Source organism: Schistocerca nitens, chromosome 6, assembly GCF_023898315.1.
Source record: "Schistocerca nitens isolate TAMUIC-IGC-003100 chromosome 6, iqSchNite1.1, whole genome shotgun sequence".
Lineage (NCBI taxonomy): Eukaryota > Metazoa > Arthropoda > Insecta > Orthoptera > Acrididae > Schistocerca > Schistocerca nitens.
In genome coordinates, this window is record NC_064619.1 from 368,441,427 (window position 1) to 368,464,662 (window position 23,236).

General features: G+C 44.3%; 1 protein-coding gene across 1 annotated transcript in view; it reads right to left on the reverse strand.

The window, feature by feature from the left end:
• The window catches only part of LOC126263366 (tubulin polyglutamylase complex subunit 2), a 103,407-nt gene that overhangs the window by 74,500 nt on the left and 5,671 nt on the right, over positions 1–23,236 (reverse strand). Inside the window, exon 2 of the mRNA XM_049960458.1 lies at positions 12,816–12,983. Within this exon, the coding sequence (XP_049816415.1) occupies positions 12,816–12,983 (168 nt within the window). The remainder of the gene's footprint in view (positions 1–12,815; positions 12,984–23,236) is intronic.

A 23,236-nucleotide genomic window follows, 5' to 3' on the forward strand; every position in this document is an offset into this window, starting at 1 on the left:
TGTGTATCCATGTGCACTGGAGTTGGATATCTTCTTCCTGTCTTCAGTGCTTTGTCTGCTCTGAGTGCTTGATGGTGTTGCTGTAGCTCTTAGTGCATGGAAGATATTTTGAGACAACTTTTCAGACAGAAATGGTAGAAAATGAGAAAAAAGTGAGTGAGAAATGGAATGAAGAGTGCTGGAAAATGGCTGTGAGGTAGGTTATGTCTAACAAAATGACCCTGAGGGAAGCAGCTGAAGCGTTTTCAACAATTATAAAAGAAAAATATCGCTATCAAAGAAAACCGATTAAAAGCAGGAAAAAATAAAGTCTGACTCAGACTTTAAGAAAGCTGAACTTAAATCAGGTGTTCCAAAATAAAATAAAGATACAAAGTGTGGCTATGGAAAGCCAATTACAAAAATGCGAAGAAAACTGGAATATGTTGGAAATAGTGATAAACAGAAAATATGTTTGGAGTCATTTGAAGAAGACTGGGTGTAGTGTCTCATGCTGGATGTGTGAATCAGGAGAATTTTTGTATTTTATTTGTGACATTTTTAAAACAATGAACTACACAATGGAGAACTGAGCTAAAATAATAAATAACTGTGCCTATAAGTGTCATTGCACTGTATAAATAACAAGCAATATAATCATAGGAAAGAGAGTGACTTATACTGCAAGCCACTTTCCACAAGTCTTGTAATTATAACTCTTTCACTTTCGATGTAATTAAGAACTGTAATTAAAAAAATAAAAATCATTACACTGTGCCATTCATAAAACGTACCTTGAGGTAAGAACAGTATACCAAAAATGCAATTGAGCTCTACAGTTACCCAGTAAAGTCAAAAAACTTAACCTGTCTATTAATGCACGACTCTTCCCTACACTAATGACCCAACTGGGAATGTAAGGCATTACTTCAGATTTCCTGCAGCAGATGCAGTTATCTACAAGGCACTTTAAGTAAGTATTGCAACTCATTTTTTTCTCGGTCCATTTCGGTAGAAAACATGCGGAATTTGTTGTGAGACATCATGGAATATTCCCACTTGAGCCCGTATAGCTTCATGAAGTTCCGATAGGTGGCAGCGCTATATGTAGCCTTCAAAAATGGCGTCTGTAAATGAGGTGCATTCCAAGCAGAAAGCTGTCGTTAAACTTCTTTTGGCGGAAAACCAGAGCATCACAGATATCCTCTGTTGGCTGCAGATTGTCTACAGAGATCTGTTAGAGAATAAAAGCAAGGTGAGTCGTTGGGCGAGGTGTGTGTCATAATCAAAACACAGTCACGCAAACGTGTCTGATCACTCATGTGCAAGATGGCTCCACACAGCTGTGATTCCTGCTGTGTTGGGACGTGCGGATACTCTAATTCGAGATGATCGAATAATCACAATCAAACACCTCACTGCTCAATTGGACTTCTCTGTTGGTAGTGCTGATACACCAGGTGGGTTCCTCATCCACCCTACAGCCCAGATTCCGCACCTTCTCACTTCCATCTATATCGCCCAATGAAGGATGCACTCTATGGGAAGCAGTGCATTGGTGATGTTATTGATGCAGCAAGATGTTGGCTCTGACATCGGCCAGTAGAGTGGTACCATGCTGTCATACAGGCTCTCCCAGTAGGGTGGCATAAGGCCATCACATTGAACAGAGATTATGTTGCAAAACAGGGTTTTGTAGCCAAAAGAATGGGGAATAATATGTTGTACTGGAATCCTGAATAAAACCAACCTGCTTTCAGAAAAAAATATGTTGCATAACTTATTGAAAATTCCTCACATAATAAAGTACAGCATGAAAAAATTTGTACAAATATCCAGTCAAATCCTGATAACATTCTGAAGTGCTGCAGCTCGCTTATAATTGACAGAAATGTAACACTGCGCACTTTACAAAACACAATAATGAAGTATCCTATGATTGCAATATCACTCATTCCCAACTGGAATCAGTCAGCACATACAAATAGCTGGATGTAACAATTTGTGGATATGTGAAATGGAATGATAACTTGGGCCTAGTGATAAGTAAAGCACGTGGCATACTCCCTACTCAAATGGAACAGGAAGCAATCCAAGCATTGTGCCTGGCTTTGCATGGTCATCCAATAGTACAGAGGCAACAGGGTCCGATCGCCACATATGCTGAGAGTAGTTCCTAAGATTTTAGCAGGAGGTGATTGGCTACAGCTGATCCAGGCAAGCTACGTCTGTCTTTGCAAAGAAAAGCTTTGCACCAGTTAGCACTGTAGACCGGTGATTTCTGTCATGAAAAGCACCTCGTAATTCTGTCATAGACGCATATACTGTCTCTGTCTCGCATTGTGCTGTATGAAATGAAGTTAGGTCTTATAGTTAGTTGTCTGGTCTCCGAATAAAAATTGCAGTATGTTGTCGCATCCCTATCAGAAGTTACTGTTTGGTAGAATGAGACCAGTCGAATAAATCGTGTTGCACATCACATCCCCTGTTGTCACATCTCGCAGAGGATTTTTATGGAACTGATCAGTGTCTCCACTGCACCACTCAACGATCAAAAGTGGAATTACTACTTCCGCAATGCGCTATCAGAGTTGCATAACAATGTGTCAAACTGGGGATATAAGGACAGTAAACTGTTAAGAGTTGGTTCTAGTAGCGAATTCTGTTGTGGTTTTAGACAGCTTGCTTCTATTATTTAGACAAAAGCTGGGTCTTTGGTACACTTCAGACACATTATTAAAATCATTTTTCTTTCAAAATACCTTTGTGAAACTTAAACAATGACAGTCACTATTAAAAAAATCAAGACCTCGAAGTAATATGATGCATTCATTATTATGGTCAAATACGAATTTTTACAAGAAAACAGTCTTATGTAGGGTATGACGGAAACAGACTTTGGGAAGTTGTGCACACTTCTCACATCAGAAAAAAGAAAAAAAATTCAGATAAGCAAATATCTGAAAATCTGTCATCAATGAACATTTTTCAGGGTTCTGAATCAAGAAACAAACGCAAAGTGTCCAAGACATCCGTCGCTTGCCTTCAGTGGCGGCTGTTGTGTAAGAGCACAAGAGCACATGAACACCCTAACTTTGACACCTTTTAGATTTATTGCTTTTTTAAAATCTGAATGCTGTTAAACGGGGGGGGGGGGGGGGTGGCAGCAGTGTAATATGCTGCTCTACAGCCTACAGAAAAGATAAAAAACATAATGAGAACATAAACAAACAAGAACAAAGCGATAAAATGGTGACATTATGAAAAACTGTAAATTGGCGCAAAGTTGTGGAATTTAAAACATAAAAACACTGCAGTGATGATGCAGATGAAAACACAATTAAAGAAACAAGGCGACAGTCTGTTCGCATGAGATAAAAAACACAACTAGCGACACTATGGTGGCTGTTTGCAACACTGACAGGGGACGCACAACATTGAACACTCACGTAAAACAGCGCTATACAGGTGACACGGTGGCAGATGGGGGGGGGGGGGGGGGAAGACCCGGACCAATGAGGGAAAAAAGGGGGGAGGAGAGGAAAAGAAAAAAGTGGCAGCCGATGGAGGGAGAGGACATAGAAAGGGGGGGCAGGGCAGACACGAGAAAGAGTGGGAAAGGCAGTGGAAGGGAGAGCAAAAAGGACTTGGTGGAGAGAAGGGAGGCAAAGAGACAGTAGGTGGGAATAAAACAGGATGGAAGGGAGGAATAGGGAGCCCAGGGAAAGGACAGAGGAAAGGAGGGGGAGGTGAGGATCAGAGTTGATAGGAGGGATCAATGGAGGGAGAGAGGGCATCATCTGGGAGGGGGAGTCAATGGAAGCCACCTTGGGAAGGGAGATGAAGGGTGTAGAGATGAAGGGTAGGGGGGACACAATGGTGAAGACGCGGCAGAGGGCGGAGGTTGGAGAGGAGAGGAGCAACCAGTGGATGAGGGGGATCAAGGCGGTGGGAGGTGTAGAGGACACAGATACGTTCGTGTTAAATGTAATGTAGATGTGGTAATTTAAAATACATGGCATTAAATATACCGTGCTGTGCTAAATTGCTCTCTGGAATCAGTTAAGCTTGGCATCAAAAGTTGCAAGCACACCTTCACTTGTGCTCGTTTTAAGGAGCTTCTGCACATGCGCAACTGGGGTGATGTAATTACCTTACGAGCCAAATACAAATTTGATAAACAATGTGCACGGTTCAAGGGGAGCACAGCTAGCCCTTTCCACTCAACTACAAGTTGACATCAGTGCCACTAGGTCGTAGCACACTGCAGCAGACTTTTATCCAGGTTCGTTAGGCATAAATACTACTAGGTGGTAGCACACACCACAAACATGCCAATTCACTCAGTATATGGTAAAATTAGATTGGACATCAGCATATATTATAGTTATACTGACAGAAAAACCTATTTTGTAGGATTCTGAATGAGATGTAGTATATTAAGTTTTGGATTTTATCATACAATAATCCATTTTAAGCGCTGAGAACCATTAAGCACATCATTGTCAATTGTGAGACTGTAGCATTTATTCATGCTTCTGACGTCTGGGTCAAGTTTATCTGTACTGTAGACCCACGTTGTATATATATCTGAACATTCACGAAAAGCTGTCCCTCTGATTTCTCTGATATTCACTTAAACACGTGGGATCGAAGACAGCATGCTTTTGGCCCTTATGGCTCTCGACGCCTCAGTTGTATTCTACTCAAGTGACCTTGTTGCTAGATAGTACTACTTGTATTTAATAATTTCCGCAAACGGCAGTTTGTGTTTGGGGCTGGTTGTTTACTGTGCAGGAACTGGCTTTGCTGTGCAGTGTCAGTATGAATTCTATTGAACCTGTATTAAGCGCTAACAGAAAAGAAAATTACCAGGAAAAGTTAACCACAAAGGAATTAGGGCTTCACAGACCAGATCCAATGTCTGACAAGGTGACGAAATCAAATAAGCGTGACTACAAGCAACATTTAAAAAACAAACCTATAATAAGTGTAAGTTGTTGTGTGGGTTCAACGTAAGAATGCCTGATTTTCAGCCTGGAAGTTAATTCGTTAATTAATACATGAATTAGGGTTCTTGTACATTTGTCTGAAAAAATAAAAGAGTACTAAAATTTCCACTTACACAAAAATGTGAAATGGAGAGTAACGAAAGCTTAAACATTTTTTTCGTTCTTGCCATAAACTGTACTTAATTATGTACAAAACGACAAAATTCCACAAAAACAGTTCTTCCTTTTTTCAGACAAGTTCTGCATCTTATTATTATTACTTTTAGTATTTTTACTATTATTAATGTTGTTATTACTATTATTATTATTATTATTATTATTATTATTATTATTATTATTGACAGCTGCTGATGCTGTATAAAAATGTTGATAAAAGTATACCTGTTACACAGCAGCTGCTATTAATTTTGCACACTTATATTTACCTTAATTTAAAAATCTGTGAACACTCAGAATACATACCAGGCCACCACTGCTTGCCTTTACATGTATTTATGTAGATGACATGGAAATTTGCGTACTTCCAAAAATCAGTGGAAGGCGTCAGATGTTTTCTCAGATCTCATGAAACAGTGCCTATGTGATTGCATTAGTAATGGCAGCAGCTCCATAAACCAATTGTCTCAGATGGTTTCACAGAATTTGTACGCCATGGAACAGAACCCATACCCATCCTGCTGTGTCCTGTGACTAGTCACTACTGCCTGCCACCAGTCACACAGTCGTGTACCGGTTGCCTAAGCTCCAACCTGCTAAAGACAGAACCTCTGGAGATCAAAGGGAAACAGTCTGACATGCCAGAAACATGTTGGGTTGTTTTCAACCAAACCTCAAGCAGCCTCCACAGTACCACGTGGTTTCAGCCTCCCCACCAGGGCCATAATCATTGTCGTAAACAGCGACCATAACGGCACTACCTCACTTCTGTCTGTTATGTGCTCCCAGCAGCACTGATCCAGTATCCACTCTACAGCCAGTTCACAGTCCAGGCTTACGCTGGCCACACATAGTATCCCATCAATTGGAGTTCACTTCATCAAGCGGAATGAGAAGCATTTCAGTGCAGTGTCTGTCCTCAAGCATCCTGCTGCTCAACACCAACCATGTCCCACCACAGCATGCCCCACTGCAACACCCTCCCCTCCCCACAGCCCCCATAAAGCAGGCCATCCCATGACAGCCAGCCTCCACCTCAGCCTACCTCGTTGCAGCCCACCCCACCATAGCCCACCCAGTTGCAGCCTGCTATGTCACAGCCTGACCTGCTGCACCCCACCCCACTGCAACCCACCCCACTGCACCTTGTCATGCTGTAGTCCACCCTACCAGAGCTCTACTTCCCATATCCCCAAATCTCCTCAACCAGCCCTACTACAGACTGAACCCCCTCAGCATGACCCCTGCCTCCCACCACCTGCAGTCTACCCCCATCAGACAGCTCCTGCATCCTGATCCCCACACCTTGCCAACCTGCCACACACCTCTTACAGAACACACCTCCTTGCAGCCAACCCTCTGCAAACGGACCCTCCCCCACAGCTCAACATCTCACAGCCTGCTGCCTGCATAAGCCACTGCCCATCCCACACAGCCCACCCATCCCCCAGTAGATCCCACACAGCCTGCCAAACTGCCTGGCCACTGCTGCCTGCCACTACATAGCCTACTCCCCCAAAGAGACCCCACAGCCTGAAAACCACTGGCACTCATGCATCCTGCCCCCCTACAGCCTGCAACATTGTTTCCAGCCCCCACATAGCCTGCCTGCTCCCCACATTACACTGCCGAAAACCTCCCCTCCCCCCCCCCCCACAGGCTGCCCCCACCATTCACTTCAGCCCGACTCCCTCTGTCTGACCCCACGTCCACCACCTGCAGTCCAACCCTAAGGCATGCTCCCTGCAGCCCACCTTCCTCAAAGCCTGCCTCCTGCTGCAGGCCCCTTATGCTGGGTCGCATCTACCTCCCATCCCATGCAGCCTGACTTGCTGCTGCTGGGCCCCACTGCCAGCCCTTCCATTGCCAGCCTCCCTGAAACTGGCACCTCCATATGTTCAACTCCCCCTACCCTGCCTCCACTACTGGCTCAGCCCTGCTGCACCCTTCCCTGCCCCCCCCCCCACCTGCTTGTGTCTGCTGCAGCCAACCCTGCCCCCCCCTGCTGCCTGACCCCCTGTGAGTTGTCCCCCCTCTGATTGCTCTGCACAGCCTGCCCCCACACAGCCTTCCCCCTCATAGCCTGCCCCCTCAGCTCACCTCTCCCTACAGTATGCTCCCCACATTCCACCCCCTGACAAACTTCCCTTTGCAGCCTGCCCCCCACCACTTGTCCTCATGCGAGCCCTCCCACAGCCAGCCCCAAGCAACCAGCCCCCCATAGCCTGACCCCTATACCGCCTGATCTTCCACAGACTGCAATAGTAGATGTCAACCAGTGTGTTTTGAACAGGTGGACTAAAATGTGCTGGAGTTCCTGCATGCTTCAGCCCATTTCCTAAGAGTATGAGATGTAGCTTGTTTGGATAATTGTTACCAATAAACTCCTTGCAGAGAGCACCTGAAAGATATATGATAAAGACAATCTTCTGGAACTCTAGCCCAAACTTAAACGTTGCATTGTTACTAGCGTTTGTCATAGATGTACCAGGGCATCTTCATCCAGCCACAAAAAAAGGCCAACAAAATTTTCTGCTGCATCTCTTTCGAAAGTTGCGTCAGACAACATACTTAAAAGCGTGTGCAGCAGCCCACCAGAAAAAGTTCTCCTACAGGCGGTGGTGCACACTATATGTGTGCATCAACTTCTGGTGAAGTTTCCTTCATGTGGTACTGGGAGAAGCATTACATGGCACAGCAATGAATCATTTGCTTATAGCTGGGTCCTCTTCGACAATGTAAAGAATACATTCTTCATATTCAGGAGCACATGCAAATCATGGTCTACTTAGATTCATGATTTGTGATGCTGCTGATCTTGCTCAGCAACTCGATGATAAACTGCAGGAAACATTGGATGACCTCAGTGTATTTTGCATGGAAACACGTTTTGGTACAGCTACACAGCCTCGCATCCATTACCATTCTGGCAGTCCTGCATACACTGGTGTCCAATATAAAAGTAACAAACAGCTATTTCCCCGTGTTGTGTCTAATTCACCGTATAATCATATAAAAGTCAGCAGATGTCCGTACAATCGTGTTTTGCACGGAATATGGCATTCTGGTCAATGGACAACCACGTCAATGATGACGTCCGGGCACCTATCAAACGGGGTAGAGTTTACTGGGTAGTCCCACATCCACAATCGCTGTGTATACAGTCACATACGGTGCAGTATGGCACAAAGGAAAAGCATACCAGACTCTCAGCAGTGGAGAGACATAAGAAGAATGGAAACAGATCAGTCGTAAACTACTGTGACCCAAATGCTTAATGTGAATCATTCTGTTGTTTCTCGAATGTGGCGGCAATTTATAGAGACCGAAACAATATCCCAAAGACCAGGGCAGGGTGTACCATGTATGATATCAAAAAGAGAGGACCGTTATTAGGCCGTAAGCTTTCGACGGTACCGCCTTAGTATTGCACAGCAACTGGCATTTGACCTCGTATCATCCACAGGCCGTGTTGTATGGAGACAAAGGATGTACAGAAGGCTTCACAGAATGGCCTTTACTGTATGCGTGCCTCTGACGTATCTTCACGAAAGGGAACGTATAGAGTGGAATCGACACGAGAAATGTGGGCCAATACTCATTTCACGGATGAGTCCCGATTTGGTCTAGAGAGTAAGTCCCGACGCATTAGCATCTGGAGGAAACGTGCAATGTGACATCGGGACCCAAAGATTATGGAAAGAGATCAATATCGAGGAGGGTCCCTAATGGTGTGGGCAGGGATTACACTATGTGATCAAATGTATCCGGACACCCCCCAAAACATACATTATTCGTATTAGGTGCACTGTGCATTCTGCTACCACCTACTACCTGGTACTCCATATCAGCGACCTCATTAGTCATTAGACATCGTGAGAGAGTAGAATGGGTCGCTCCGCAGAACTCACAGACTTCGAACGTGGTCAGGTTATTGGGTGTCACTTGTGTCATACATCTCTACGTGAGATTTCCACACTCCTAAACATCCTAGGTCCTCTGTTTCTGATATGATAGTGAAGTGGAAACGTGAAGGGACTTGTACAGCGAAAAAGAGTACAGGCCGACCTCGTCTGTTGACAGAAACCGCCGACAGTTGAAGAGGGTGCCGGCCGAAGTGGCCGTGCGGTTAAAGGCGCTGCAGTCTGGAACCGCAAGACCGCTACGGTCGCAGGTTCGAATCCTGCCTCGGGCATGGACGTTTGTGATGTCCTTAGGTTAGTTAGGTTTAACTAGTTCTAAGTTCTAGGGGACTAATGACCTCAGCAGTTGAGTCCCATAGTGCTCAGAGCCATTTGAACCATTTTGAAGAGGGTCGAAATGCATAATAGGCAGACATCTATCCAGACATCACACAGGAATTCCAAACAGCATCAGGATGCACTGAAAATACTATGACAATTAGGCGGAAAGTGAGAAAACTTAGATTTCAAGGTCGAGCGGCTGCTCACAAGCCATGCATCACCCTGGTAAATGCCAAACGACTCCTCGCTTGGTGTAAGGAGCGTAAACATTAGACGATCGAACAGTGGAAAAACGTTGTGTGGAGTGACGAATCACGGTACACAGTATGGCGATCCTATGACAGGGTGTGGGCATGGCGAATGCCCAGTGAACGTCATCTGCCAGCGTGTGTAGTGCCAATAGTAAAATTCGGAGGTGGTGGTGTTATGGCGTGGTCGTGTTTTTCATGGAGGTGGCTTGCACCCCTTGTTGTTTTGCGTGGCGCTATCACAGCACAGGCCCACATTGATGTTTTGAGCACCTTCTTGCTTCCCACTGTTGAAGAGCAATTCGGGGACGGCGACTGCATCTTTTAACACGATCGAGCTCCTGTTCATAATTCACGGCCTGTGGCAGAGTGGTTACACGACAATAATATCCCTATAATACACTGGCCTGCACAGGTTCCTGACCTGAATCCTATAGAACACCTTTGGGATGTTTTGGAACTCTGACTTCGTGCCAGGTCTCACCGAACGACATCGATACCTCTCCTCAGTGCAGCACTCCGTGAAGAATGGGCTACCATTCCGCAAGAAACCTTCCTGCACCTGACTGAACGTATGCCTGCGAGAGTGGAAGCTGTCATCAAGATTAAGGGTGGGCTAACACAATACTGAATTCCAGCATTAGCGATGGAGGGTGCCACAAACTTGTAAGTCATTTTCAGCTAGGTGTCCAGATACTTTTGATCACAGAGTGTATGTTGACCACTCGAACACCTCTTCATTAAATTCTAGGGGTGAATCAGCATGGTTCAACTGCAGTCAGGTATCGTGACGAGATCTCGGGACATGATGTGCGGTTGTTGCGAGGTGGTGTGAGCCCAGACTTTGTACTGATGGACGATAATGCTCGACCTCGTAGAGCACGGGTGGTTTCTTGGAAAAAGAGCAGATATTGCACACATGGCGTGACCTACTCGTTCCCCCGATTTGAATCCCACAGAGCATATCTGTGATGCTCTGTGTAGATAGTCTCTCTAAGACCTGCGAGCAGCTCTCCAGGAAGAATGAGCGTTATTACCACAACATGAGATTGATGTCATCATTCACAGCATCCCTGTCGTCCACAGGCCTGTACTGCTGCCAGAGGCAGTTACACCCAAGACTGAGCACATTAACCAGTTGCCGGAATATGTGTGCAAATCCGTTAACTTGGAAAAAACGAAGAACATTTTTGTCTGCCTTCATGCATATTGCAGTTGTTTACGTTCTGTGTTCTTTACATTGTTTTTAATTTACTATCACCTGTTTATACTGTTTTGTGGCAAAACATTGCAGGCCGCGCTCGGTCTGATGGCGATGGCGCCTTGTCACGGTCCGCGCGGCTCCCTCCGTCGGAGGTTCGAGTCCTCCCTCGGGCAGGGATGTGTGTGTTGTCCTTAGCGTAAGTTAGTTTAAGTTAGACTAAATAGTATGTACGCTTAGGGACCGATGACCTCAGCAGTTTGGTCCCAAAATATCTTACCACAAATTTCCAATTTTCCAAAACATTGCAAAATTTCCGTCTGGTGCTTTAATTTTGAACACCAGAGTAAAAATCACATCCACCTGCGCACATAATGAATATTTTGTCACAGTTAAACAGGACACTCAACAGTAACCGTTATTTAGCTACATTTACATTACATATTTGAGGAGTTATCGACAAACTAGTGTCATATGTACACAGTCATCAAATATAAAGTTTCTGTAGCGACACATCATCCCCAAAGACACAGTCTCACCATATCAACAGACTAAAATGTCAGAAGATAATTCAAGAAAACGAGTCTTTATCACTGGTTAAAACTGTGGATATTATAAAAATATGTACCGAGTATATATAGAACTATTATGTTATACACCTCTCAGAATATCATGTCTACACACTGTTGTAACAAGAAACATACTTATATAACATGTAAGGCATCTGCCACAGTACATAATATGAGGTATTGTATACAAAGTGAACATTAATAAAACCGACTAACTGCAGGGGTGGATTCCTAACTGGAAATGGAAGAAACAAAGTCTTATGAATGCATCGTTGTTATGGTAGATGTCACAGAATGACAGTTCTTCTGACCATGTGCCTTGAGTTCCTTGTGTATTGCAGGCTGTGTGACTGATGTAGCATATTATAATAAGCAGAATGGTCCACTATTCAGGTCAGGAAAAAGTCGAGATGGCGTTTGTGTACGGCCAAGCAAATGGAAACGGACGACAGGCAGCACTGCTATGCCAAAACAAGTGCACTAACAGATACCAACCACTTCACACAACATTTCAAGGTCTGTCTGGATGTTAGTGTGATCAAGAGTCCTTTCAGACAGACGAGCGTTCAGGAAGGTGGCAGGCTGTGCGTACACCATATTGAGATGAACCCTATTACAAACTTCAGGCAAGCGGCCCACCAGCATGGTGTAGGCCAAAATACAGTTATGTGTATCCTGCTAGACAACCGCCACTGTCCCTATCACGTGCAGTCCCATGGAGGCCACTTTGAACATGTTGTGATGTGCACGTAATGCAGCTCCATACCATGTTCCAGGATCATTTGTTTATTGCACACATGCCGTCCATTTCTGAACACATGTTCATGGGACCTTTTTCCTGCATTTCCAGTCAGGAAATCTGTCCTTGCAGTTTTCAGTTTTATTAATGTTCCTCATGTTTAACAAGTGACTGCATATATTTCTGCATGCATCTTATCTCTTTATCTTTGTGGATTTTACACATATCACAGCCGAGCAGTCTAAGGCGCTGCAGTCTTGGCCTGTGCGGCTGGTCCCGGCGGAGGTTCGAGTCCTCCCTCGGGTATGGGTGTGTGTGTTTGTCCTTAGGATAATTTAGGTTAAGTAGTGTGTAAGCTTAGGGACTGATGACCTTAGCAGTTAAGTCCCGTAAGGTTTCACACATATTTGAACATTTTGAACACACATCACATGAAATCAATAGAATTTTTTAATCCATTTAAGGTATAGATTTTTATAAATTTGCCTTAGTGCAGTTCCTGGAAGCACGTTCCCCTTCTGCCAAAGTTTAGCTTTTCATTTGGCTGGGAAGTAACTCTCACAAACCCGACGGCATGTACATGACTGCCTTTGACTTTTACTTTGAAACAGACTAGAGGGTGAGAGAATCCCACACATTCAGGCAGTACTGGAGCAGACGTACTGACCTGCGTACTCGTAGCTCCAGGTGAGCAGGAAGCCGTCGGTGGAGGCGTAGAAGTGCCTGAGGTCCGCCGGCAGGGCGCAGCAGTGTCGCTGCTCCCAGGCGCCCAGCAGCGCGCGCTCGCACGGCAGCCGGCGCTCCAGCGACACATCCTTCACCCCGGGCCGCGACTCTGCACAACAACCGAGTCAAGCGGCTGACGTTGCATGAGCGAGGCAGTGCGTGGTCCTCAAGATTATACATCACCTATTCAGAATACACTACATGTGTCAAGTAATAATACTGACTCTTCCCATATCCGGACCAGTGGCAGAGGTCGCTAATGCATGCTTGTCCGGTGGTACTCGACCCGTGGGTAAGCCAGTTCGAATGCTGGGGGTAGAAAAAAATTTCACTGCGAGTATTTGGCCGGCAAGGGGAGGAGAGATGGTGGTGTAAAGGTCCTGATCACCAGACTTTGCGCCAGAGTCCTGGTTTAAATACCAAATCCCTCTGCACCGGCCGGGATGGCCGAGCGGTTCTAGGCGCTATAGTCTCGAACCGCACACCGCTAAGGTCGCAGGTTCGAATCCTGCCTCGGGCATGGATGTGTGTGATGGTCTTAGGTTAGTTAGATTTAAGTAGTTCTAGGGGACTGATGACCTCAGAAGTTAAGTCCCATAGTGTTCAGAGCCATTTGAACCAAATCTCTCTGCAGTGTCTCATGAAGTTACGGATGTGACACTGTTTATGGTGATCCATCTGTCGGATGGGGACCTTAAGTTGGCGGCCCCTTTGGTTCTATTTGCTAGGATTAGGATGTGTGCCAGCACCAGGTTTCACCCTCTACCTTTTCTCATCATCATCATACAATACAAACATTATACTACAGCCGGCCGATGCGACCGACCGTTTCTAGGCGCTTCAGTCCGGAGCCGCGCTGCTGCTGTGGTCGTGGGTTCGAGTCCTGCCTCGGGAATTGATGTATGTGATGTCCTTGACTTGGTTAGGTTTAAGTAGTTCTAAGTCTAGGGGACTGATGACCTCAGATGTTATGTCCCATAGTGCTCAGAGCCATTTGAACCATTTTGTAATTAATCTGTGAAACAAATGGATTACAAAACATTTGTTTGAAGGACGAAGAGAAGCGTTTTTAATCATGGGGTCATTTAGTCGGCGTGAGAACATTATGGAGATCCTCAATAAACTTCATTTGCAGATGCGGTCCATCACGGACAGGTTACCAACGGCCTTGCTACGTTGCTAACATTGGTTCTCACCTGATCACCGAAGTTAAGCACCTTGACTCCAGCTAATAGTTGATCGGATGACCATCCAGGGAAAATCTGGTGCTGTTGGTTTTAAGAAAATGCAAGTCGCCGAAGTGGCGTCCATTTGAAAGACATGCAGCAAACTGTGGCGCCACACGACATTTTTACAGACATGTTAGTAATCAATTTCTGAGAGCGTACATACCAAGAAGAGTCGAGCAACAATTTACTTCCTCGCACACACATCCTTCAAATTGATCTATGACGAGAAAATCAAAAACATTACTGCTCATACGGAGGTTCGTCGATGTCGTGCTTCCCACGCACCATTGTAGTGGATTAGGCAAGGGGAGGAATGATACTGATACCACAAGCACCCTTCACCATGCACCATAAGGTGACTCTGTCTCTATTCTGTATCTATTGATTACCTAATCAAATGTATCCTGACACCTATTAGTAGACATTAATATGGGTTGTGTCCACATTTTACCTTTATGATAGCTTGAACTCTGCTGGGGTCACTTTCAATGAGGAGTCTAAATGGCTGTGGAGGAATGACACCCCAATCTTCCTCAAGTGCTGCAACGAGAAACATTAGTGATGTTGGGCGCAGCAGTTTGGATCGAAGTCGCTTTCTAACTCATCCCAAAGGTTTTCCATTCGATTAAGGTTGGGATTCTTGGCAGGTCAGTCATTTCAGGAATGTTATTCTCCACAAACCATTGCCTCACAGATGCTGCTTTAAGACAAGAGTGGATTGACGTGTTGATACGAATAGTCATCGTCTCCGAACAGTCCCCTATTGCACGCCGTACACAATACTGTAAAATGTATACAGATTCTTCCCTATTTTGCGTTACTTTCAGCGCAATAAGGTGCCACACTCTAACCCAGAAAATACCTCCATAACAGAAGACCACCTTCTCTTTGCCCCACTGTTGGCATGACACAGGATGGCAGGTAACGTACACCAGACATTCGCCAAACCCAAGCCCTTCCATCGGATTACCACAGCGTGTAGAGTGGTTCGTGACTACTAATCACTCGTTTCCAGTAATCCGCTCTCCAGTTGTGTCGCTCATTACACCAGCTCAAGCGCCGCTTAGCATTGACTCTAGAAAGTATGGCTTCTGAGGAGTTGTTCGATCATTGTTTTATCTCGCTGCACACAGTCATTGTGGTAGGTGGGGAGTAGCACTTCGGAACTCACGAGGATTCCTTCCGCCGATTTGACGCGATTTCTTGCAACCCCCGTCCGCAACGCTAGATGGTCCCCGTCCATCAGTACGTGAGGCCTGCCTGGTCTTGGTTTAGCTGTGGTAGTTCGTTCGCGCTTCCACTCCACATTCACATCACCAACAGTCGACTTGGGCAGCTTTAGAATGGATGAAATGTCCCTGATGGATTTGTTACCCAGGGGACGACATCCAATGACTAGTCCACGTTCGAAGTCACTATGCTCTCTTGACCGAGCCATCACGCTGTTATTGTTTGTCTGCTGACAAAACAAAGTTCCCCACCTAATTTTACAATGGCGGGTCCGCATTTCGTAATATCTGGTGGCCAATTCTGCGTTACAAGGGTTGTTCGGATACTTTTGATCAGACAGTGTACATTTAGCGGTTTTATTACAGAAGCGACCTTAAACACCTAATATTTTGCAAATATAGAGCATTAGCTTAAAACTGAACTTCTCGACCCTCAACTACAAAAATGTAGGCAAAACGTGTCGAAAAATATTTATTGCGACTGTTTTTGTGCTCCTGTAATTTATTAACAGCGACGGGGATAGACTTAACGGTTAGTGTTATGTCAACTAGCTCAAATACCTAGAATTATCGTAAGTAATTTAATCTAATCATTTCGAATCTTCAGCTAAAGCGACAGAAAAACATAATCAATATTAATGTGGAAAAACTCATTTTTCCAAGGAAAAATCAAAACTGAAGCACACACAACAGAATTCTGGAGCAGTTGTCTTTAACGAAATTTAAAATAAACTAGCAAATAGAAATCATTCACTATTAAGGAACCGTGCTCATCCAGCGGCAGAATGAGATCGGATTAAAAGTTTCTTTCCATGTAAGGTTTCTCTTACAGTCGTTTCTTAAGCTGTCATTTAATACCGAGATAAAATAACAGCGTATGCCTGACAACATTGTCGTATTTTAGTCAAGGAATTTTACTAAGTATAGAGGAAAACATAAATGCATGTGGGATAATGGATATGAAAAGAACAGTACAGTATCTCCCATACAGATGAATGAGCCAAACCTGAAGCATTCACAGTATCGTTGTTTGATAGGTAACAGCCCACATATGCGTATCTGAGCCACAGTGTTATTCGTACGTAAGTAAAATACAGATCAGTGTATTTAGGTTTTGAACTTTCTGCAAGAATTGTAATAAACATCGTTGCCGCACATATCGAATCTAATATTTTCGCTTGAAATTTTTTATTCTAGCGTAGAAACAGCTGTGAAGTACTGAGGATTTAAAAAAATCAACTGTACTGCCGAAAACATTTCGATCTCTTTTGTGCTTCTCTTATCCTCTTTTATTTATTTGTTTATTGACGCAATACATTAAACGCAAGTGAACGAATAAGAAAAATGAAGCTTGCATCCATCTACAAGAATCTAACATTAACTACGAAATTAAATCAAATGAAAATAAAATATGTTGGCTCAGTTATATGTCGTTTTTTACTTGAGTGATTCAATCATCTAGCAAACAAATAAAAAGCTTCGATATGTCATTTATTTAACCTCACTTCATTATGCAGCAATTTTGGTTGCTAATTTGTTCAATTTAAAACACTGTAGCTCTATTTTAGATGGTATATCCGTCGGCGAATTCTGAATCTTAATTTTAAAAAATTGTTGGTGCAAGTTTCTCTCCAGCAGGAATCGTATAAAGTATCCTTTCCTTCTGGTCTCGAAAGGTACAGCTGAAAAAACAAAACTGTGACATCATTTCAACGGAAACTTCCAAAATTACATAATACTCGTACAATCTAAACTACATGCGTAACAGGAAAACCCAGTATGGTCGAAAGCGTCATGTGACGCGACTTCAGCCAGTCATGGACTGTAGACGGTTGCAAGCGGAGAGGAAAATGACTGTCATATTTCCTCTATATAAATCTTTGGTTAGGATAGGTCAATAGGTTGTGTGTCTCCCACGGAAGTGTTCCCGGAAACACGCGGAGCAGTCACGCGAGCCCGTATGTCCGCATGTCGCCTATTGCTGGCAGCCGAGACGAGCCTTTTTCCATCATCGTGACTCACGATTGTGAGCCACTTGACTATCCCGGTCGCCTCTCGTACTTTCTTTTTCAGAGTAAGTGGGTGCCTAACTAGCAAGTGAACCTACTAGGTGTGTACATGTCCACCACATTCATTTTGGTGTTCTTCCTCTGCGAATTTATCATGTTGTTCGAGTTATATGTAACGCTCGTTCTCTTTTAGTCATGTCCTAATAGGTCGCCACGTCTCTCCAATGCAAACCATTCCGCACCAGCAGGTGACTCCGTCAACTCCCGACGCTTGCAGCGTTTCTACGGCGTCCTGGTGGACACCAACAGTTACCTCACATCATTGTTGCCCCCATTCATTAGTTAAATGCCAATTCGGCGAAGAATTTCCCGCATACGCTTGGTGTAGGTGAGGCAGAAATCCCGTGCGTGGTCCTCCCACCTCCCCAGAGGAAGGTGCGATGCTGACTGGCCGCTGTGTCATTCTCTGCTAAAAGCGTCATCTGGATACAGTATATAGGGGCATGCAGTCATCACACTGCTCTCGAGACGTTGTTAGCTTCCCAGACCTCAGTATCGATACTTCTCATTCTGTAGCTCCTAAACTGACCTCACCATTCTGAGTGCATTCCGTTCCAGCCTGCCGACCAAAAAAAAATCCCTGATAGCACCAGAAATCGATCCCCTGCTTCCGCATGGCAGTTAGAAACTCAACTACGGAGGTAGACGTCTTGTTCTTAGTAGACAAGATTTTACTGAGTACTTCTTCGTACTCTTCGTTAGCAAACCTAACTGCATTGCGTATTCGGTGAGAACTTCTAGTAGAACTTCGTAAAACAGAGTTTTTCTGGGGTCGGTGTAGTGAAGTATAGCGTGCAAGAATCTATCGATAATTCTGGACTTCCACTATACCATGCCCCAAAGTGTCTGTACACTTGTATGTCTGAATAGGCAACACACCGTGTTTTTCTATTTCCACTGGAAACAGAATTCTTTAGTGCTGTGCGTTGAGACATTGGTGATGCCGCTGTCTCCCTCATGAGTCTAGGTGACAAAAGTATCGTCAACACAGCAACTGCTTTGTACGAGGGCTATCCACAAAGTACATTACGTTTTGGAATTAAAAATAAATAAAGTATTGGAAATTTTTTATTATATACTGATGAAAGCCACACTTAAATACTACTTTTCTACATAGTTGCCATTTAAATTAAGGCACTTATCGTAGCGATGGACGAGCTTGGAAATTCCTTCGTCGTAAAATTCGGCCGCCTGCACCTTCAACCACGTGGTTACCTCTTCTTGAAGCTGTGCGTCGTCATCAAAACGCTGCATAGCCAACCACTTCTTCATTGCTGGGAATAAGTGGAAGTCGCTCGGTGCCAGGTCGGGACTGTACGGCGTATGAGGAAACAACTCCCACTTAAAAGATTCGAGAACTTCACGAGTGGCATTTGCCGTGTGGGCCCTGGCGTTGTCGTGAATCAGCAGGATCTTTGAGCCCAACTTTCCCCTGCGCTTGTTTTGTTTTGCTCTTCTGAGGTTGTGCAGAGTTTGGCAATACCTTTGAGAGTTTATTGTAGTGCAACTTTCCAGGAAATCCACAAAAATCACACCTTTTCTGTCCCAAAAGACAGCCGCCATCACCTTCCTTGCCGACTTTGTCTGCATGCATTTCTTGGGTTTTGGGGGGGAATTTGTGTGCCCCCACTGCATTGACTGCAATTTTGTCTCGCAGTTCACATGCTTAACCCATGTTTCGTCACCAGTAACGATGCGATCGAGTAATGAGTCGCCATCTTTCTCGTAAGCTTCCAAAAACGTTAACGCTGCAGCCATTCGCAGATTTTTGTGAATCTCTGTCAAGATTTTTGGTATCCATCTTGCACAAAACTTGTGGTAACCAAGCTTTTCGGTAATGATTTCGTGCAAAAAACTTCGTGAAATTTGTGGAAAACTCATAGAGAGTTCCGTTATTGTGAAATTACGGTTTTCACGGCCCGCGGCATCGACTTTTACGACAAGTTCGGCAGTCACTATGTTGGGTCTTCCACTTCGCTCTTCGTCGTGAACGTTAGTTCCGCCATTTTTAAATTTTATGACTCATTGACGCACTCCACCTTCAGTGATTATGTTGTCCCCATACACTTCACAAAGCTGCCGATAGATTTCTATCCGGCCGGCCGAAGTGGCCGAGCGGTTCTAGGCGCTACAGTCTGGAGCCGCGCGACTGCTACGGTCGCAGGTTCGAATCCTGCCTCGGGCATGGATGTGTGTGCTGTCCTTAGGTTAGTTAGGTTTAAGTAGTTCTAAGTTCTAGGGGACTGATGACCATAGATGTTAAGTCCCATAGTGCTCAGAGCCATTTGAACCATTTGAACCTCCCCCCCCCCCCCTCCTTTTTCCCCAGAAAAAAATCTTCCAAGGCCCAATTAGAATCTTGCCACTCCAGATAGACAGAATTGTCAATGTAGTATCAGTTAGGAGAAAGTAAGAACACGTGATGGATATTAACATGTAGCAAACGTACCCAGAGCTACTTACCGTGAAATCTCAAAATTACTTCGTCCTTCACCGCAGTACTAAAATAATCTATCCTACTCTCTAGCTTAGATTCTGGGTACGCAAAATGAAGTGCCGATTCTTCCAGTGCTTCCATTACGGGGTCCCCTTCTAATGGAGAACATGAGTGCCATTGCTATGACGTTCTTGTTGTTGTGGTCTTTAGTCCAAAGACTGGTTTGATGCACCTCTCCATACTACTCTCTGCGTAACTACTGCAACCTACATCCTTATGAGTCTGCTTATTGTATTCATCTCTTGGTCTCCCTCTACGATTTTTAACCTCAACGCTTCCCTCCAATATTAAGTTGGTGATCCCTTGACGCCTAAGAATGTGTCCTACCTACCGATATCTTCTTCTAGTCAGTTTGTGCCACAGATTCCTCTTCTCCTCAATTCTGTTCAGTACCTCCTTATTAGTTACGTGATCTACCCATTTAATCTTCAGCATTCTTCAGTAGCACATCTCAAAAGCTTCTATTCTCTTCTTGTCTGCCCTGTTTATTACCCATGTTTCACTTTCATACATGGCTACACTCCATACAAATACTTCCAGAAAAGACTTCCTGACACTTAAATCTATACTCGATGTTAACAAATTTCTCTACTTCAAAAACGCTTTCCTCGCCATAGCCTATCTACATTATATATCCTCTCTACTTCGACCATCATTTTCTCCCCAAATAGCAAAACTCATTTACTACTTTAAGTGTCTCATTTCCTAATCTTACTCCTTCAGCATCAACTGATTTAATTTGACTACATTCCATTATCCTCATTTTGCTTTTGTTAATGTTCGTCTTATATCATCCTTTCAAGACACTGTCCATTCCTTTTAACTGCTCCTCCAGGTCCTTTGCTGTCTCTGACAGAATTACAATGTCATATGCAATCCTCAAAGTTTTTATTTCTCCTCCACGGACTTTAATTACTACTTCAAATTTTTCTTGTGTTTCCTTTATTGCTTGCTAATATACAGATTGAATAATATCGGGGATAGGCTACAGCTCTGTCTCACTACTCCCTTCCCAAACACTGCTCCCCTTTCATGCCCCTTGACTCTTATAACTGCCATCTGCTTTCTGTACAAATTCTAAATAGCCTTTTGTTCCCTATATTTTACCACTGCCACCTTCAGTTTTTGAAAGAGAGTATTCCAGTCAATATTTTCAAAGGCTTTCTCTAAGTCTATAAATGCTAGAAACGTAGTTGTACCTTTCCTTAATCCATCTTCTAAGATAAGTCGTAGTATCAGTATTGCCCCGCGTGTTCCTGCATTTCTACGGAATCCAAACTGATCTTTCTCGAGGTCTGCTTCTACCAGTTTTCCCATTCGTCCGTAAAGATTTCGTATTAGCATTTTGCAGCCGTGACTTAGTAACTGATAGTTGAGTAATTTTCACACCTGCCAGCATCTGCTTTCTTTGGGATTGCAATTACTATATTTATCTTGAAAACTGAGGGTACTGCGCTTGTCTCATACATCTTGCTCACCAGATGATAGAGTTTTTTCATGGCTGACTCTCCCGAGGCTATTAGTAGTTCTAATGGAATGTTGTCTACTTCCGGGGCCTTGTTTCGACTTAGGTCTTTCAGTGCTTTGTCAAATTCTTCACGCAGTTTCATACCCCACATTTCATCTTCACCTACGTCCTCTTCAATCGCCAAAATATTGCTCTCAAGTACATTGCCCTTGTATAGACCCTCTATACAGGGTGGTCAACTGATCGTGACCGGGCCAAATATCACACGAAATAAGCGTCAAACGAAAAAACTACAAAGAACGAAACTTGTCTAGCTCGAAGAGGGAAATCAGATGACGCTATGGTTGGATTTAAATCTGAACCCCAATTTTTATTACATATTCGTGTAGTACGTAAAGAAATACGAATGTTTTAGTTGGCCCACTTTTTTCGCTTTGTGATAGATGGCGCTGTAATAGTCACAAACATATGGTTCACAATTTTAGACGAACAGTTGGTAACAGGTAGGTTTTTTAAATTAAAATACAGAACATAGGTACGTTTGTACATTTTATTTCGGTTGTTCTAGGTGATACATGTGCCTTTGTGAACTTATCATGTCTGAGAACGCATGCTGGTACAGAGTGATTACCTGTAAATATCACATTAATGCAATAAATGCTCAAAATGATATCCGTCAACGTCAATGCATTTGGCAATACGTGTAACGATGTTCCTCTCAACAGCGAGTAGTTCGCCTTCCGTAATGTTCGCACATGAATTGACAATGCGATGATGCATGATGTCAGGCGTTGTCGGTGGATCACGATAGCAAATATCCTTCAACTTTCCCCACAGAAAGAAATCAGGGGACGGCATATACGGTGAACGTGTGGGCCATGGTATGGTTCAAATGGCTCTGAGCACTATGGGACTCAACTGCTGTGGTCATTAGTCCCCTAGAACTTAGAACTACTTAAACCTAACTATCCTAAGGACATCACAAACATCCATGCCCGAGGCAGGATTCGAACCTGCGACCGTAACAGTCGCACTGTTCCGGACTGCGCGCCTAGAACCTCGAGACCACCGCGGGGCCATGGTATGGTGCTTCGACGACCAATCCACCTGTCATGAAATATGCTATTCAATACCGCTTCAACCGCACGCGCGCTATGTGCCGGACATCCATCATGTTGGAAGTACAAGTACATGGAAACATCTTGTAGTAACATCGGAAGAACGTTACGTAGGAAATCAGCATACATTGCACCATTTAGACTGCCATCGATAAAATGGGGGCCAATTATCCTTCCTTCCATAATGTTGCACCATACATTAATCCGCCAAGGTCGCTGATGTTCCACTTGTCGCAGCCATCGTGGATTTTCCTTTGTCCAATAGTGCATATTATGCCGGTTTACGTAACAGCTGTTGGTGAATGACGCTTCGTCGCTAAATAGAACGCGTGCAAAAAATCTGTCATCGTCCCGTAATTTCTCGTGTTCTCAGTGGCAGAACTGTACACGACGTTCAAAGTCGTCGCCATGCAATTCCAGTTGCATAGAAATATGGTTCGGATCCCAGACAGAGAAAACATGAAGCATTCTAAACACCGACATTTTTGAGATTCCGGATTCTCGCGCAATTTGTCTGCTACTGATGTGCGGACTAGCCGCGACAGCAGCTAAAACACCTACTTGGGCATCATCATTTGTTGCAGGTCGTGGTTGACGTTTCACATGTGGCTGAACACTTCCTGTTTCCTTAAATAACGTAACTATCCGGCGAACGGTCCGGACACTTGGATGACGTCGTCCAGGATACCGAGCAGCATACATAGCACACGCCCGTTGGGCATTTTGATCACAGTAGCCATACATCAACAGGA